The sequence below is a fragment of the Homalodisca vitripennis genome, chromosome X, assembly GCF_021130785.1.
Source record: "Homalodisca vitripennis isolate AUS2020 chromosome X, UT_GWSS_2.1, whole genome shotgun sequence".
In the NCBI taxonomy this organism is placed as follows: Eukaryota; Metazoa; Arthropoda; class Insecta; order Hemiptera; family Cicadellidae; genus Homalodisca; species Homalodisca vitripennis.
The window spans coordinates 114,602,552-114,622,305 of record NC_060215.1 but is presented as its reverse complement, the minus strand read 5'-3'; the positions used below and the strand labels follow the sequence as shown (position 1 = coordinate 114,622,305).

At 33.8% G+C, this 19,754-nt stretch overlaps 1 protein-coding gene across 3 annotated transcripts in view; it reads right to left on the bottom strand.

Moving 5' to 3' along the window:
- LOC124369803 (homeobox protein abdominal-A homolog) overlaps positions 1-19,754 on the bottom strand; it is an 83,413-nt gene that overhangs the window by 23,459 nt on the left and 40,200 nt on the right. For 2 of the 3 annotated variants that reach the window (XM_046827909.1, XM_046827910.1), the window contains exon 3: positions 15,893-15,910. In XM_046827909.1, coding sequence (XP_046683865.1) covers positions 15,893-15,910 — 18 coding nt within the window. Of the gene's footprint in view, positions 1-15,797; positions 15,911-19,754 lie in introns of all 3 variants that reach the window. The other variant, XM_046827911.1, reaches the window with a different exon arrangement.

Genomic DNA, 19,754 nt, shown 5'->3' with positions numbered 1-19,754 from the left:
ATGCAACACAATAAAGTTACGTATAACTAACCATGATCTTAAACGAAAATAATTAAATAAATCTGGATTAAATCTGAAGAGCTCTGCCGTGATGCGATACAAATCGCGTCGCGAAATACTGTCCAAATGAGATGTTATGAAAACAATCCATTGGGAAGCTGGCCACGTCTTCCGAGCATTTCGTAAATTTTCCCGCGTTGTTCGTTTCGGGGACGGGTTTCATTCCGGTCACGCTCTAGAGAGGTCGCGCCGCCGCTCTGCCCGTCAGCCCGTCTACGGTGTACAACTCTGGTTTATCGCGCCACGTGGCAGGGCGACCTCAACGAAAGTAACTTCAGATGATGTTCCGCTGGCATTAGTGTTCCGTTTTACGGCCTCTAAAACACTGGTAATACTAGAGGTTTCTTACTTTGTAAAGCTCTTCCAAAACGCTTTGGAATGTTATTTTTATTTATCACAATGAATTAACAGTAATGATAATTTCATCACTGTGTATTGCATTACTGTGGTATATTAGTGTTTTAGGATCTTAAATTTTCATAAAATGTTGTACCTTTATTTAATCTGAAGAATATATCAGCTATTTCATTTAGTCATAATTCAAGGGTTAAAACGTCGTATATCATATTAATATTAGTTTTTTTTAAATATTAAACAGCCACGTTAAATATCATAATCACAATAGTAAAATTTAAAAAAACATTTTAGGGAACGATTACCATAATAAAAGAGTAAAATATGTATATTAACAAATTAACTGTTTCCCAAATTTTAAAATTTGTGTTCGGTATTGTTTATTCTTCACTAATTGATTTATGTAATAGGCAATGAAAATAAAGTAGAGTTTTTCCTTTTCAAACTGCTGTCGTGTTGTATAGAACACTACAAACCTTTTTGTAAACGGCAATGTTTAAATGTTTCCTTTAATTAAATTTTTGGTTTATAAGATGGGGTTAGTATTTTAACAATTTTGTATAGTCTCTACACTCAAGAGTAAAAATAATAATATACACAGATAAACCACAAATTCTGTATGTTTTCAAGGATCTGTAACAAACATCACAAAAATAATTTGAAATACTCTTTTATAAAGATCTGTAGTAGCGTTTAGAACTTATTTAAATTCACGTTTTATAGTCAATACGTAGTATAGTGTTATGCTAACTATATGTATTCGAAAATTATGTTACTGATGTCATTTACTTTTGTTCAAAATAGCATTATTGTTAGTGCCAACACCTATCTACGGGTTCTTGAAACTGGATGCTTCTAAAAACACTACCAAATGGTATTGATAGAAGAAGTATGTTACCTGAAATAATTATGAAATTGGTTTGCTTACATTACTAAAAATAAATAATTTCTTCTATTGAAAATGCTGTAAAAATACATATATCGCATTGATTAAAATCGTATTTGTTATGAGTGAATTACATTCTTTCCTTAAAATATGAGGATCTTATGAAAATTTCTATAATTTCTTCAAACAATGATGTAATTGGTAATTAACTCAGAACTCGCGTTCATATCTAAAGCTCCTCTTTTATAATTGAACAACAAATAAAAGTGTTCTATGAAACCCTACCAAAACTTTTAACAAAAAAACACTCAAGGTGGACTTGATTCATAAGAATAATTTAAGGAAATGTCAAATCCCTATATCTTGGTTATATCTGGCAAGTTATTTGCATTGGTAATTTAGCGCCTAAGGATTTCTCCGCGGAAGTCGACATTCCTTTACACGCAGAGTCGGCTCCTCGGATTTTATGCCGTCATCAATCATTTTAACCGATGTCTGGGCCCTGCCGTTGGTTCCGAGGTCGTAGGTGGGGGTATGGGAACCTATAGCAGCGATGGGGTATATGATTGGTATTGTCCAGTTCAATGTACAATGCTCATTGTGCCCAGGTTTTCCTCGTTTTTATATAGGATAGACCTGCATCTCTAATTTATATCTTGTAACTATTCGTAGATACTGTAACTTTTATACGACTTCAACAACACGTGTACCATGTAAGGACATTTTATGTTACCTTACGACTATCTAAATATGTCAAACTATTTAATCCGGAGTTATAAATTTACCTTTTAACTTATTGCTTTAGTTTTGCTATTCCTTATATGTCACATATGCAGCCCTCAAGAATCTTGTTTCGTAGGTTGTCAATTCACAATAATTGTAGAGAGTTCGTCTTAAAAAGACTCTTCCTATTCTTATCCCAGTTATTTAGTCGCTGGTATGGATTTACAAAACAAAGTACTGGAAGTTTTATCCTCTGTAATAATAAAAATAGTGAGGAACGATTACAAAAGTTTGTTATAGCACTGAAAAAGTTTTAAACCAAATGGTAGTGTATTTTATGCTACTGATTGAAATATGTTGTGTATTGCACAGAATTTCAGCTAATATCAAAGGCCTATAAATTCCAAAAAAACAGGAATATTTTTAAAATCACCTAATTAGTAATTCATGCGAGACATGTTAGGCATGCGTATACAAATAGTGTAATATTAGATAAAGTCTAATTATAATTTGGAAAAGTTCTCACATTTTGAATTACATATAATTATTTAGATAGTTCTACAAAGTAAGTAGCAAAACGAACCTTTGATGGAATAATATTCATGCAAAGATTTATAAATGAAACAAAGACGTATTGTCGCACGTTAAAATTATGCTGAAAATGCATTTTGTTTCATTCAGTTTGCATTAATAATTAGCTAATACACAAACCCTAATTGAAGGCGCACTGCTATCTTACATAAAAGCCATTAAATCCTTTTGCCTCATATAGTAATTTACACTAAAAAAATCCCATGAATAATATTTTTACATGTATTATTTTTTTTCGAGTATGTAATGTAGATTGTGTAACAAAGTTTATATATGGTTATGTAAAGTATTGAAGCTAGGTGTAGAGTATAAGAACATCTAACTTTCATATAACTTTGTGGAAAATAAACAATTGCGCGCTCTTATTTTAATTTACTTCGCGTTTCGATTTTACTTTTTCAAAACCTTAGTATTTCGAGACTGTTATTTTAGTTTACTTGAAATGTCTTTATAAATCTACACTTTGATTGCTATTACACATGAATTCCGTGAAGATCCCTCTCGCACACGTAGTAGCTCACACAGAGGCGTCATATCACTCGATCACGAGGTAGCTGAGCGAAGGGCTATAACGCGCGTTCAAACATATGTGACCGCACCTACCCGGCAAGACGCTTCAGAACTCGGCGACGTAAAATAATTTCGGAGATGGGACTCGAAGGAGCTTTTTCTTCGATATGGGTACACTTCCCTGTCAGCACCCCCATCCCCACCAAACTAAGGGTGAACACGCCTGAACGCACTACAAATCAATCTACATAGGCGACGAGACGATCTGCATTGCTTAAAACCCTAAATTACACGTTTAAATGAAAAATCTCTATATCATGAAACTAACAGAACGTAACTTAGAATCACACGTCTCGTTAGGGAGAATGCTATATTACGTGGCGTCTTGGTAGTTAATTAATTCCTTTTTTATAGAAAAAAGAGTCCAATCCCTTTTTTAGGCTTATTGTTCTCGTCCTCATGGGCCGCTGACTGTGCAATGATTTTATGAAATAAAATAAGATTATATACGATACTGATACAAAGTGAAAGACAGGACTTGAACCTTCAATATCTCCAACTCAGATTCAAAGACCGACGCCTTAGACCACTCGCAACCGTTTCAACTACTATATGCAAGTGTTTGGTGTTCCCTATGATATAAATTGTTTAGAGAACCTCGTTTAAATACAGTTTATAAGAATACAATGGCTTTTTAATTTAACTTCCGTACGATGTAGAGAATGTAGCACTATGTTTAGACATTAACGAAAGAGAAGCCGCTTTTAAGAAAAATGCTGAGTATAAAATTTGTATGTATATCATTTAATTGCTTGAACGAGATTTTCTTTCTGCAAAACACTTTCGGAGAACTAAGTTCGAATTGCAAAGTAACTTTTAATTTATGGTAAAGGATGTTTATATTATTACTCAATGAAATATTAAGTTAGTTCCTGTATGAATATATAGGAAACTCATAGTTCTATTGTGTACAATAAATCCCTAGCCTGCCTCTTATTGTACTTTACCTATGAACACGGGTAGAATGTGAGGGTATTTTTTTTTTTTTTTTTTTTTTATTTTCCATCGTAGAAAATAAAGTGATTGAAGTGCGCGGCCGGGTGACGGATGCGCTGCATGTCCACCGACGGGGGCGTTGCCCGGATGTGTGGCCATAGACTGGAAAATTGCCGATAGGCGGCCCAAAACACGGACCGCAAACTGCTGTGTTAACGTCGGTAATTCAGAAGTGTATTAGTTTGTTGTGACATGGCTCGGAGCAATGCTGCGTGAAATGAAAGGCTTAGCAGGTCGTGTGTCTGTGACCGTTCCTATTGCTCTTTCATTTAGAGTTTCTTTTGGGGGAATCGGGAAACGAACTACTTAATGAAATAAATCATTTATTTTACGTTTTATGGTTCAAATATAAACTATTAGTAAGCTAAAGAGAAATCTAAATTAACAATTAGTACAGTTATCTACCTAGTCACCTAAATCGAGTTTTACAAGTAACAAACTGATCAATTCGATTATTGAAGGACTGGAAAAAGTTGTTTTTTGGAGTAAGAGAAACTTGTGTACCAAGTGGACATTTCTCTCCAGAGTTATCGCAAATATGGACGGGCAACAGCATTATTTTAAAAAGACCTTGCCTTGATAGTTAAAACTCGTCGATTGATGTGAAATTCTTTTAAACAAAGTAATGTTAAGAATATATATCAAAATACCATCATTATACATTATATTTAAGAAAGGTATATGCACTGACGTGAGTTTTGTTACTAAGTAACTCAATCTTTTTATATCCCGAATGTTTATTTTGATAAAATGTTAAAATGTAGAATGATGATAAGTAAACTTCAAATCCAAGCCATGTTTCCAACATTTAAATATCTGTGATAATTCTAAAAATTATTCAATAAAATAATGAAACATTTTTGCTGAGACTATACGTAATGTTTGTTTTTTTATTTTATAAATACATGAAGAACGTATAGGTTCCTTGTTGTAATAAAGTATTGATATGTTTAACAATGTTTTCGGTGCCTTCAACAAGGAAAGAATAGCTATGGATGATAAATACAAGGTATAACCTTTTCTAATCCTTAATTACTATCTACATGGGCACATTCAGAGATATAAAAATCTACTGCCAGTGTTTTGAAATTTCCGAATATTGAATAAGTAAAATGTATTTATTAGCCTACAGTGTGCTATTCTAAAAGAGAAGTTTAAAAGATAGTCACTGTTATTTCTGGTCTTATGTTTTCTGTTATGCCTTTTCTCTTAGTTAATATTATGCTTTTATACTTGTTCTTGGATCTCTGTTTTTGTTACTAACTTCATTTTCTATTTTTATCCCTACTTACTGATATATGTGTGCTATTATTGTTATTGATTTTAATACATAGCCTACATTCTTATTGTAATCTCTAAAGTTTTTAAATTGTATTGCTGTTATTTCTATATTTTTTATTGTTTTTTTAATTCACTATTTCGTTCTGTAATTTTTATTTTGCATGTTTCTCAAGCTTAAATTGATTACAATTTAGGTTTTCTTGTTCATCACAAAATATTTTTAGCATACATTTTGATGCTAATTGTTTGTGAATGTGTTGGAGTATCGTGGGTAATAAATAAATAAATAATAGAACGGGTGGAGCAGACAGTGTTGGAAGTATAATTTGATTCCACTAAATTGTTGGTTCCCGATTTAACCATCCTATTAAAACATTTTAATTTTGTAAGAAAACTTTTATTAGAAGATTTAAAATATGATAACATAATTTTTTGTTGCTTTCAGCTCGTATATTACCCAGGTGCCAGTAAAAGTCACCGAGTTCACTGCCTCAGCGGTCAAGACCCATTGTACTATAGAAAGCTGCGTTATGTTTGTTTAACTAAACCAAACTAACCGGGGAGGTATCCTGGGCAATTCCGCGGGCACTCACGTACCACGTAAAGATGACCGATCAAGATGGAGATAGCCGTTTTACGCGGCCATTTCCCCGTTAAAGAATAAGCCGTTTTGTTTGAGCGGCCGTTTCAGATGATAATCTGCAGAGTGCCAATTATGTCGAGCTCGACGGTCAGTGCTTTGCCCTCAGATCGTGGCCCCGGCCGCCATTGCCCACCTAGCTCCGAACCGTCCTCCTTCCTGGTCTATTTACCTGCGGTTTTGAATTGGCTGCCAGTTATTCCGAATTAAACGTCAGTTATGTACTTCCCAACTCCCGCAAGATCATAATGCAGATTCTAGTGACCTGCAGATGATAATGTTTTAATTTCTTTTAGCACGGTATGAATTTATATTAGTATTTTGGTCATTGAATTTCATAACTTTGAATAACGTTATGAAAATAAACAATTAATTAAACAATGAACGTTTGATATCAATTGGGTACTTTTGAAAACCACATATCACGTGTCTACAAATGCTCTTTCTGTATTTTTGTACGTAATAGTTTAAACATCTTGTTTCAAAACTGATACAAGTATTCATCACAAAATGAATTGATTGCAGAGTCCCTTCTTGAACCAGGAATAACCAACGTACCTAGTTTTCATCAAGAGTTTTCGCACGAAGAGCGAGCAAACACTCGAATTTCAAAAGGCCCTGTTGGACTGTTAATGATTGAAACTTTTCGATAGATGTGAATTGTATTGTAAAATAAATTATTTTCTGAATAGATCAATCTAGCATCATTATAAATTATATTTTAGAAAGTTGATAGACTGACTAAGAAGTATTACAAATTAAAACTTTTTATTAATCCCACAGTTGCTACTGTAATCTTTCAAAAGTAATATTTGGTGTCATACATTTATTTCACAAGTATAGATTCCTTGTTAGAGATAAGCATTTATTATGTTAAATAATGTATATTGCTTTTATTATTTGTTACGTGTGCCTTAAATATAACGGAACTAAGATTTTTTAACTTGATTAGAATACACACTTGTTGTGAGATACGTAATAATATTAACTAGTCTACTAAGACAATTTCGTATCACTTAACTAATATCCACAACAAAAACTCATCAAAGAAATTTGATACTCAATCAGACTTTAAAACAGTAACACGCCGTTTTAACTATGTTTTCAACCACACCGTGTCAACGCAAAGAGATATAAACCCAATTAAAACAAACAGTTAGGAAGCGGCGACAGATACATGTGCCAGCACACGTGTTTATTTCCGATAACCGGAGTAAAAACACACAAACTCCGAACTAAAACACACGCTAGAGTTATGGCCTCCTGACGTGTACACTGAACATATCACTGAACGAGTGTGTGGTCTGGGAACCACTCTTCAACTGGTTACACCGTAATTTCCTGAACCAAAAAGTAAAGTTTAATTGTTTACATGAAATGTTTGAGGTATAAAACAAAGCGTTTATTTAAAGATCGGTATCATGATGGTCATTAGTGATTTAGAGGTAACTTCAATATTATCAAAGTTTTAATCTACACATTTGATTATATTTCAGGAATACAAATACAGATTGAGTATTTCTTGAGGGAGAAATTATCTAATCTAATCTAAATTCTAAGTAGCCTAACTCTTAAATATTTTTTAATCATAGAAGAAAATTTTATTTCCCCAGCCGTAGAGTAATTCAAATGGTTTATGCACACCCTCTCCCCAATCCCTCCCCACTTCATTTGATGCATCTTTCGTGTATTAAAATGGAACTGAAACGGTCCGTAATAAATTAGAGCCGAGGAGCTCAAATTACATTTTGATGAAGGAAGAAGGAGCGTTGCGGGGCTGTAATTTACCATTAGGGTTCGAGGGCCCACTCGGATTTGGTAAGCAAATAAGAGAGGCGGGGATTGTCGTTGTGAAAATTTTTTTTAACCGTACAACAACGTTATATACGAGTGGCCGCTTTTGAGAGGGGCGGGGCCCACGGGGATTGAAAATTGCAAAAATGTTTGGAGAACAAAAATAAGCCGTGATATTCGGATGTTATTTATTGGGCTCCTGCAGCTAAAGGCATGATACCCTGAGGAAGATTAAATGTCGTAACTTATCCGCCCCCAGACGCAGAGCCCGGGATTTTCATATGTTAGGAAATATTGGCGCACAAATTGTTTCTGTCCGTTACGTTTAGTGGCTGTTAGTGGAGTACGTGAGCTTTGCGTACGCAGGAATCTCGGAACACCCTTAACATCCAATCTCAAATACAAAACAAATGAAAATTATTGTAACTACAAAATATGTTTGTATTATGTATAAAAGCCATTGAATGTACAAACCATCATATTAGTTTCCTTCATTCCTTGATAAAAAACACTACTTTTTTATTTAAAGTTCACATTTTAAAAACTTGTCACAAACACGCTTAGATATTTTTATATTAATAGTTTTTTAAGACATGAACATATAAAACAGAATTACATTAAGTCGAATGGGTTAATCAAAATTGTACTTTTTAAACTCTAGTTAAAACACCTCAAGTTATGTGTGGTTATTGTACCGAAAGGAATATCTATTGAAATAGTTGTCTTCGACGTAATGTTGTAAAGCAATGTTTAAAAAGAACCGCATTGCTGATGTTATAATAATGACTATGAATTAAGCAATGATTATTTATACAAATATTATTATGACACTTTTTGTGTATAAGTACCTCTTTTAATGAACAGCTATATTAAAACATACATGTATTAGAAGATCTGCAGATTCTAGTTCTACAAAATGGCTCAACATCCTTTCCTAAATCGATTAGTTATAAGATCGACTTAAACTATCGAGTAGTTGTAAACTAAAGATCACTGCACTTAGTGGAAGAACCGATAACATCTCGCACCCTTTCGCACCCCCGACCGGGCAGAACTGACAAGCTGGAGTCGGTCGCCGAGCGTTGAGCTCCGATCAACTTTCCCAAAGGGGTGGTTTTTGTCGGTGATTCACAATAGACGGACAAGGCATGTCCGGAAAAGCAATAAAATGCCTTTATTACGACTTCCAGAACACAGACAGTGAGAAAGAGAAACCCCCTGGGCACAAAAAATGAACTCGATCCTAACAACGAGAAACTATAGGAGCTTTCATTGTGAACTAACAATATGCAGGATCCAGGTAACAGTCTAAAAAGTGTATTATTACCATTAATATCTTAACCACAATATCATTAGGAATATCGTAAAACGGGTTCGTATACATGCAGTGTTTAACGAATTAGTTACTATGTCAATTAAAACACGGATTAACAATTAAAACAAGGATTAATTAAAACACGCGTATAATGTTGTGAGACACTAAAAACAAAATCAATCGAAATCGTTTAAAAACATAAGGAACATTTATTAATTAAATAGTGTTTTTTACCTTTCGTTCGAGAATTATATATAGGCTATTACATCTCTTATGTGTTCCGACTATGCATCCAAATCTAAGTTTAAACACATAATTATATTCTGTTCAAAGTTATATCTGATTAGATATTTGATTTATATTTAGGCTTATTCATGTTTATATTCACTGGGCTGCCAAATCAGACAGTGATTTTAAAGTATTTCTTTTCTAAATCATGGAATAACTCAGTTATGCATCAATTTCAAGACTTCAAATCTCTTTTTGGTTGAGTGTTAGTGAAGCCTATAACTCGAGGGGCTGAACATATTTCATTTCTGTTTGTCTTCTATTAGTTTGCCACTCCACACGACATATTGAAAATGAACTAAATTAAAGATATTAAATTTTACATGACGCTTTATATATTAGCAACAATGAGTTCGATGTTGGTGCATGTCACTCCATGGTATTTGGCTAAGCGTTAGTAAATATATTTTAATTGGTCTTATGGATAATCACGATGGCAACGACGAAATAGAATAAAACAAATTTTAACAAGCTGAACACAACCATATGAGATTTTAACAAATCATAGTGTACATGAACAATGTGCATTACGCATACAGCAAAAAAAAAAAAAAAAAAAAAAAAATGATGATCTGATATCATTTCATTCATGCATTGTAGCACCCTTCTTATCTCATCGGAACATTTATTATTTAAACACTGCTATGGTACATAAATGAATGAACAAAAATTAGAATCTATGTTGTTACAAGATATCCTGATAACGATTATCTGCAGGCTTTAAAGTTTGCAAGAAACTTCATTCAGGTGTTGTGGCATCAGGCAATAATGCGTTTTAGGATGGATCTCATTATTGAAGCTCTCAGTAGGGTAAGAAATTTGTTTTGTCTTCCTTGTATGTAGGTATTCGACATATAGTGCTGAATTTGTAGAAACTTTTACAAGCCATCCAAAATCCCTCGTTTTAAATTCATTATTGACTATGGCTAATTTGACAGGTTGAAGTATAACGATTGTAAATGTCCACAACCCTATTGACTGTCAAATTTTAAATTTCACATCCAGAGAGTTGATAGTAAATAAATTGTATTAATTAAGTGATGTAAAGCTTATGAAATTAGTATATTTAAATTAATAATTTTATCAATAATATTATAGTACACATTTTGAGCCACAGCAATTAATCATGGTAATAATTATATGATGTGGCTTTTGAAGATTTGTACATTTTTGTATCCACCAAAGAAGCTTTCAAAATAACAAAAACAAAAAATTATTAACATGATTTAACTATAGGGATGACCTATGAAATTTTATACTAGATTTACCGAAGTAAATATTTAAAAAGATTAAAAAGTGAGTGAAAGCTTGTAAGACATGAATGACAGTATATATTTCACTATTGTATTAGCTGGAAGTATTACTCTAAACAAACACGATCGCCAGAATAGAATGGTGACATACATCTGGACCGGTAAGGTACGGTGTGAGGGGAGGAGACGTACGGTTTGACCTCGACTCGAGGGGGCCCGGAAGGTGTTGGGTATGCACCAGAGTCCCCTTGACTTCGTGGGGGACCGGGCACGACTTGCATGCCGACCAGCGAAGTCGAGGTGGTACAACGTAACGTGTGCCGGAGGCATGGCTTCACGTTAGATTAGTGATACTATGTCCTGTAGGTTTCATTTATTCGATTCAACCGATTATCTTACAGATACTGGAAGCTTGTATCCTTAATAATCTATTCCAGTTTTCCATCAAAGAGATGTAGATATAACGTACGCTCGGATTTTGTGACCAACTTTAAATATTAAAACTCATAGTGTCATCCAATACATATCACCCTATAGTATGTAATAAACGTAATTTATTTGGACGTAAAACTTTATTCGTTCATTATTGCTTAAACGACAGACGGAATACGGCATCCGCTAATGTCACTGCACGCAGTCGAGTGAACATGACCTCTTCCGAGCGAGTAACGTGACATAAATAACGATACAAAGCCTAAAGTAGTCAACTCTTTGGAGGTTTTGCATTGAGAATAAAGGGAACAGAATAACTCACGCGTTTCAGTGGGTTGATAGATCTGTTATACACCCAGTTTACGCTAATTCGAAAAAGAGCCCAATATTTAATAGCGTACAATGTAGTCAACTATCACTGTTTTTGGTAGGCGAAGCTTTTGTAACAGAAAAACAACCGGTATGGGTGACATCAATATGTACTCTTCCTCACAAATGCCATCGAAACATGCGGAATTAATGGCATTGCCATGGTCTGCCTCTCACGAATATCATCAATCAACTGGCAAGATTGACTTCGTCATGTTCTCTCCCTCAAAACTGTCATCAAAACGTTCGGTAGAAATGACATTACCTTGTTCTTGTCCCTCACAAATATCATTTAAACAGCCAGAAAAAGTAGCATTGCCATATTCCCTTTCCCTCGTATGTAATCAATGAGTTGGCAAAGTGTGACGTAAATATCATCTCATACGAACAAAAATTACGGCAGATGCAATGTACCAATTATTACACTTTTATTGTACCCCCTTTTGGCTCTTTTGCTAGTATTATGTGCTCTAAATCTAGACCTTGTTCCGTACGTTTTGCTGTAGTTCTATGGAAATAATGCTGTTTATATGGAAAATTAATCTATTTAAACTGTCTGCGGGTGATCAAGCGCTGTTATGCCTAACCTTGTAGTCGAAAATCTAGAACCTGGTTTTAGTAAGAATTTGGATCAGTCAGTATTTCAGCATGAGACATGTTAGTTAACATAATGGTTTTAAAAGTTCAAGTATATGGGGTCAATTAAAAGTTTACATCACATTTTGTAATGAACATTTCATTATTGAAACAAATGGGTGTTTTTACGTCATGAGTCCACATTAAAGAAAATAAAGGGAGCAGCAACGTTTTATACGAAGTGGGCTTGTGGCATTATTGAGAAAATGACTCTTCGATATATTTATTAAGTCACAAATTAATCCTTCCTTATGATTTTTCCATATTAATATTCATATTGTAGACTCTTTGAATGCAGGTTTTCACATACTACTATGTTAGTCAAAACGCAAAGTATAGAGATTTGTCTGCTTAAATTTAAGTATATGAGTGATAACTCTGTCTAATTTACACCATATTTAGATATTATTAAAATAATTATTTGTTTAAAAGAGACTTAAAAGTCCGCCAGTCATTACAACGATGGAAACGTAACGGTAAGCTCCAGTCAGAGGGCCGGGTCCACATTAAAGTAAATGACACTGTGTGCACACCAAAACATAATGTCACTGATTACACTTGTACGGAGTACCAGGATCATAACCGGTCCCAGAACGGACCCAAGCGGCTCTCCGGTAATCCGAGTAATGGGTTACAATTAATTTTGCACTATCAGCAACCCCCTGACCACCCTTCTGATTTAATGCGATGGCCGCCCGTGCCGTGTAATACAATGATGGCTCGTCATTTGTTCGGACCCTTGGATCGGATCTCCTGCTCACCCTCCCACACGACCGACCACCCGGCTGTCAGAGACCCCCGTCATCAATTCACCTTCCCTCTCCTCCACCACGGGTTCGATTGCATACAGGAATCCGCTAACTCGCCAGATTAAGGAGATGTGGCTGGAGCGGCTTAATTAGAAATGTGTCTCGTGCACCTGCTCACTGACTTTATAGCCGCCCGAGGCTCATTGACTTATTCCCTATCCTAGGATTAAACAAAAACATACGTAATTTATTGACTTCCTTAAAAAAATAACTGTTTGTGAATGAATTTGTTTAAATATGAACTGTAATAAATTAGAAAAAATAATTTAAATACAACAAAATGCTAATTTTATTACTTTATTATGTAAAAAAATAGTAAATATATTATTTTAATGCCAAACATTTCAATATTAGCCCATAAAATTTAGTGTGTAGTTTAATAATAAAATGTATTTGACGTGTTAATAGCCTTGTTAAATATTGTAAAACCAGTAATAAAGAAAATTGCCGGTAAACAAAAGCCAACGCGTGGAAGCATTATCCGGACTCTCGATTAACCGTGCTCGGACCCAGATGGGGCAATATCGGGCTCAGCAGCCCGGTCCCGGTACGTCACTACCAGATGCCGTAACTTGTCAGGATTCCGGTGGTTATTGCGGACAAAGGGGTACAATTATCCTCAACCCTCTCGCATGGAAATGTTCCCCTTCCATGCAACTGCACGAGCCAGTCGCACTGCTATCTTGTTTACAGTGGAAATAAATTAGATCAGCATCCACCCCCGGAATTACTACAATATTTACTTTTATTGAGGTATAGCGTTATTGTTTTCTTCTGCAACGTCGCACAGTGCAATGTGTGTGGCGTTATTTATCTACTTGTATATTTTAAAAGCAACAAAACATTTCAATTTCAGACAATCCATACATTCAATCCTATTAATCTACATATATATGTATATGGTGTGGTTATCTAACTTGAACAATAAAGAGGTGGCTCTTGATTCAAAACAAAATATTTTTCATCTTATACCCCTTAAATGAATGGTGGTAAATCTTTCTAGAATTTATTCATATGAGGGAGCTATATTTATAGATTCATTTCCCGGCGAAGGACGTATTTATCAGATTTTATTCCTCATATTTTGTGTATTACAAAGAAGTAGAATTTTACAACATTTATGTGCGTTATAGTTTCAGGGATTGACATGTTTTTTATTTACGAAAAATTTAATATTTATACATTTCATTATTTGTGTTTAAAAACATGTCACTTTTTAAAATTAAATTAAAAATCTAATATTTCCTTCAGCAATACATTTACGTTAATATGTATTCATTGATAATAACATGTCGATTCCTGAGTCTGTAAGTTATGTCATATTGTATAGAATTCACGTTTTAATCTTCGGCAATTTATATATAGTCCTGATTAATAAAAAGTTGGCTAAAGTTCATACTTAAATCATTCTAATTTCACATGGAGTGATAAAAGATATTTGTTATTTTATGCATTCAGGGAAGTCGTCTTCAATGGCTACGAATTTCACAAATTTACTAAACACCAAATGTATTATCATAATTTCACTGCTGTTTATTGATGTTGGCAAATCCAAGAATATTGCATATTAAGAATATCAGAAGACGATATTTAGCATCAACTTATTTAGATATTAGACATCGTAGGCAACATCGTTTATATACATGACAGCAGAAAATTAGAGATGATTTTAATTTTATCATAACGTTTTATTTCGGCCTATCTAACATTTTATTTAACCTTAGTGTAAACAAAGAGTAGAAATAAAGGTGATTTCGGTTATATGAAGTTATTAAACATCACATAAAATAACTGCTAATCAAAACTGAACATAGACGAGAAAACGACTCCATGCAAACGCCACATATCAATAAAACAACACACGTGCAAATTTTGACTCTAATAATACAAATTGTTACGTTTGGTAAAACTATCCCCAATAGCAATGTTGAAATTGCACTTTATAGCTTGTTTGTTCTGCTAATCTAACATGCACGGGCATAGTTTCGATTGCATACTAATGAGTATAATTTATTACCCACTTGTTTGTCTTGAACATATTATGGCACAAGTTAATTTCTTAATTCTGGCCTGTAAATGTGAACATTATACATAATATTTTTAATTTTTAATTTTATAATTTGTTAAAATTACGTGATATATAGTATAACTAATCCAACCATCGTGTTAAAACTGGACTTTTAAAATATATTGCAACTAATTTGATTTCATTGGTAAGGATTTACACCCAAAATTAATTTAACATTATTAACTTATAATTTATAAGTTAACTGTAGGATTCACTAGGTTTAAAAAAATTCTTTTTAATATTAACATTTAATTGTATAAATATCAGATAGGGTATTTAACCTGAGAGATAATATACAGCAAAATTTTACATTTAAAATTTTTTCAACTTTGGATTGGGGTTCTAAAATACCATTTACTCTTATATTTTTTTACAATGGTTAAATGCAAAGCAAATGTATAACTGCATAGCTGTATGTATCGTGTACAAAAAAGCTGAAGTTTCTTTGAACTATATTTTTATTATTAATAAAGGGTTTAATGTTGTTAATTTGTATTTCAATACATACCAAGGAAAGGCAAGGAAGTTAAATCTTAGAAGTTAATTTTAGTGTACAAGCAAACCTTAAAATAATTGGGGTTTTTATAAGATATTTTATATGGAATACATTATTATAGACCCTGCACTACATGTGAGAAGGAATATTTAGCTGTAAAATTTGTTCCTAAACAAAATTCCTTTCCTTATGAAGTACTTATTTATAATTTCCCATTTATGTTTTCATTTACTTACAAAACATGCAGGAATGTCATTGTGGCGTTTGCAGGAGTTTCGTTTGATTTTTACTAAGATAGAATGAGAGCTTGATGGAGTTTTCGATGGCTTACCTTCGAAGAGTTGGCTTCCTGAAAAACAGAAAACCACCATTAATGTTCTTTACTTAAAAAAGACATATAAATCAAACTAAACATAAAACGATTACTTCATAATATAAATTAGTATTTATTATCATAATCGAGTATAGTATATATTATTAGTTTAGTTAGTACAAATTTTATAGCCCGATTTGTGCCTTGAATATTTTCATTTGCATGTGAAGCATAATGTCGTAAAATGTTATTAGGAATAGTAATACAGCTTTGGCTGAACAAAGAAATGTATATGCATTCTCAGATTATGAAAAATAAATATGCCACTAAATAACATGCTAATATAATAATGTTCAGAGGAATGTTGTGTGGACTGCAGTCTGAAATATGTTTTAATTTATATGTAATTATAATACATTAGTGTGTAAAATAAGATTAATGGTTTTCGTATCTATATAGATAACTTTTATGTTACTTAAAATAACCTAGCGCAAAACGTGTTGTTATCAGTTTACTAATTATTATGAATTATGTTTCGTTTCAGAAAATAAATAACAACATTATTTGGTAGCTAACTGTATGCTTTTTTCTAGTTTTAATTTTTTACTTAACGGAATATTCAAATTTCATATCAGCAATATATAATCAAGCTAAAGCTAAGAATTTAACTACAGGTGTGTAATTCTAGAAATGTCCAAGTCGTTTCCAAGTTTAGAACATGTCAGTGTTGAGTGTTGGGGGGGGAGGGGTTGAGTGTAGGATGCGGCAAGTTTTTCAATCTAAGTTGGCCTGTAACCGCAATATACCAGGGCAAGAGGGAAGGCTGCATTCCTTATTAATTACATTCTCCTGAGGGAAGATATTTTTAATATGGCCACCAACCCTCGTTCCCTCATTAATTACATTCCGGACGTTACATTGCATTACTCACGAGAAGCCAGTTGTCACCGCAATTGACAGGGTTCCTTCAGGCTTGTACAGTCTGGCTCCACTAATTAACTGACTGTTGTTCGTTACATAACCCAAGGAATCTTATATTATACTGAACACCCACATTTTATTTAAAAGTAAGAAGATTAATATATATTTATGGCTATGAGTTGTATTTTCTGAACGCGTGAATGCGAGGAATAGGCCTAAATACTGCAGTATCCAAACAGACGTGAAAGGGTATGGAAACTTTCAAGGGCAGTTTATGATAATAAAATAAAACGGAAAACTAGTGACCGAGTACCTACTGATCCCTTGGGTACTCTATTACAACAGAACTTCGTCGTGATGAACTGTATACACTGCTTATTGTGTTCTGTTACTTATATATAAGCGGAATAATTTTACAAAACTGAATTTCATGTATTACTAAAGTAAAACAGTGAAAATGAATAAGTTTCTACAATCCATGGCTGCTTATATGTTTGTATTACATGTAACGCGAATTAAAGGAGTTGTCATTTTGTGGCCTAAAATGTATATATATCATAGTCTATATTTGGTGATATATACTGCTCATGCCAACTTTCCTTCTTTATATGATATATGAAGTAAAGTATTAAAAAGTGCTGTATAATTCTACATCACCTCCTAAATTTTAAACTCAATCACTGTCAAAGCTTAGTAACTCTCTTGCCCATGATACCAGTACTAGGGGTGACAGCTGTGAGGACGGCCCTGGCGACCATATATTTAGAGCCGAGTCCCGGTATCAATTAGATTCTAAAAGTGACCACTTTGATCACGTCGAGGCAAGGTGATGACTGTAGTGACGTTTCGTTTCGCAAACAAGACCGTCATCAAGTGGACCTCCACTAAGTGGTCTGATATACTGGACTTGTTTGTTTATGTAAATTACAACTCATGTGAGATGCATAGATAGTTAACCAGTGCACTTCTCGTGCCCGCGCCCGTGCCAGTGCAGCGACCGACCGCGCGTCTGTGGGCACTTGAACGTGTAGCTGTCGTGGTAAACATGTCTTGTCTACTTGTGCCTTCTCTCTCTCTCTTTGTTTCTTACGCAATAAAGAAGCAAACACCCAAGATATGGTGGATTCAGTCTTATAACGATGATATGTTTTTCATTCTTGAGATACATTCTCTTCCATCGATATTGGGAAAATGACCAAACACGTACAATCAGTAGACTATTTGGCATTTAAAATATATAGGTTTTTGTATAATGTACACTTTAAAAATGGTTAATTTTAAGAATATTTTAAGGATATTATTAATTTTGACTGTTGACAACCCTACAATTAAGTACAATCAAAACATTATTTACTCGATTTTGACTCAATTAATTTTTACTCGGCTTGTCGTGCTCCCTTATATTCCAGTCACCATTACTTATTCATAGAATTCATAATTCCTTTTATCAATGAAATAATGTTCCGGTGAAAATGGACAAGGAAATATCTAATGATTTGATAAGATTGCAAAATACATCTGCTAGTACAATTATTTGTTCAACTTTTAATTACATCAATTTAAAACAGAACTAGTGGAAATAGTATTTTTATGGATTATCCAGTGTTAGAGAGATTCATTGACCTCAATACAGCGTAAATACTATACAAGTACAAATCTATTCAGAACTGAAATGCTGCAACTTGAGGGATTTATTCATATAGTATGATAAAAAATTATGTTTTATATCTTTAGCCGCAATACAACTCTCATAGCAAATGTTCTTGAGTTAATATTCCAATGCTAAAGTAGTGGTCGCAGATATTTTTTTGTTACGTGTTACAACAATACTCCACTATCACCATTGGTATACATCATTGTCGAAAATTTTGTTTTGTTATTATTGAAGACAATGAAACAGCCATGGAGGGAGGTGTGTTGTAAAAACCGTGGTTTCGAACAAAAACTGTCTCTGTACCGAGATAAAACCCAAGTCTGTGAAAAATATTGGCAGTTCTGCGCTGAATCGGACATTTACCCGGACGAAGGGTGGAAGGGGTGAAATTCGCAAACGGACGGCCACATCGAGCACGATAAAGCAGATTTGCATCATGTCCAGTGCCACTATCTCCGGGGACGCGGGGGTGGACTGGCAGGTGGGGTAGAACTGCCCGTAGGCCGGGGGGAGGAATATTTAACGAACCCCGCGCTGCTACCCCGAACACGTCCTCTCATCACCACACCTAAGTTCTGCTATTTTAGCAAAATGCCAGCTCAGAATGGTAATTTGATGCGCCAAACTCGCCATCTAAATGTGTACCCAACGTGCTTCTAATCCTAACATCGCCTTTATCGTACGAGTTACGGGTTTGATTTCGGAACACGCTGTAATCGCTTGCCGACCGTGTTTGAATTCAAACAATACGGACCGGTCCGCGTTGTAATTCGGTAGCAGTTTTATTCCCTTCAAGATAACTACCTTTCGGTTTAGACTACTAATTACTCTTTTGTTTGTAAATAAACGAACTAATGAATAAATGGATTTACCAGCAGGATATAATGTGGAGCGTGTAATTCGTGCAATTTAAATCACATGAATTTAAATTATTTCTATTGAAAATTATAAAGTCTAATCAAAATAATTTATTATAACCTATTTATGTACGCTTTAAAAATATAATCAAAGATCTTTTTAAATTATTGTAAAAATGCAAACTGAAATTCAGGAGAATGTAAACTGTTGTTGAATTAAATCCACTTCAAATAATATGAAACTACGGGAGAATGACTGAATTGTTGTAAAAAAATACTGAATTTACGAACAACTTACCACCTATAAAGCATTAATTGTTCATAAAAATATAAAGTAATGTTTTCAGCGAGCTAATTTAATTCAAATTTAATTTAATTTTAAATCAATAAAATGTATTATTTATCATTTTAAAATAACTATAAATATACAACATCATGATTGAAAAGT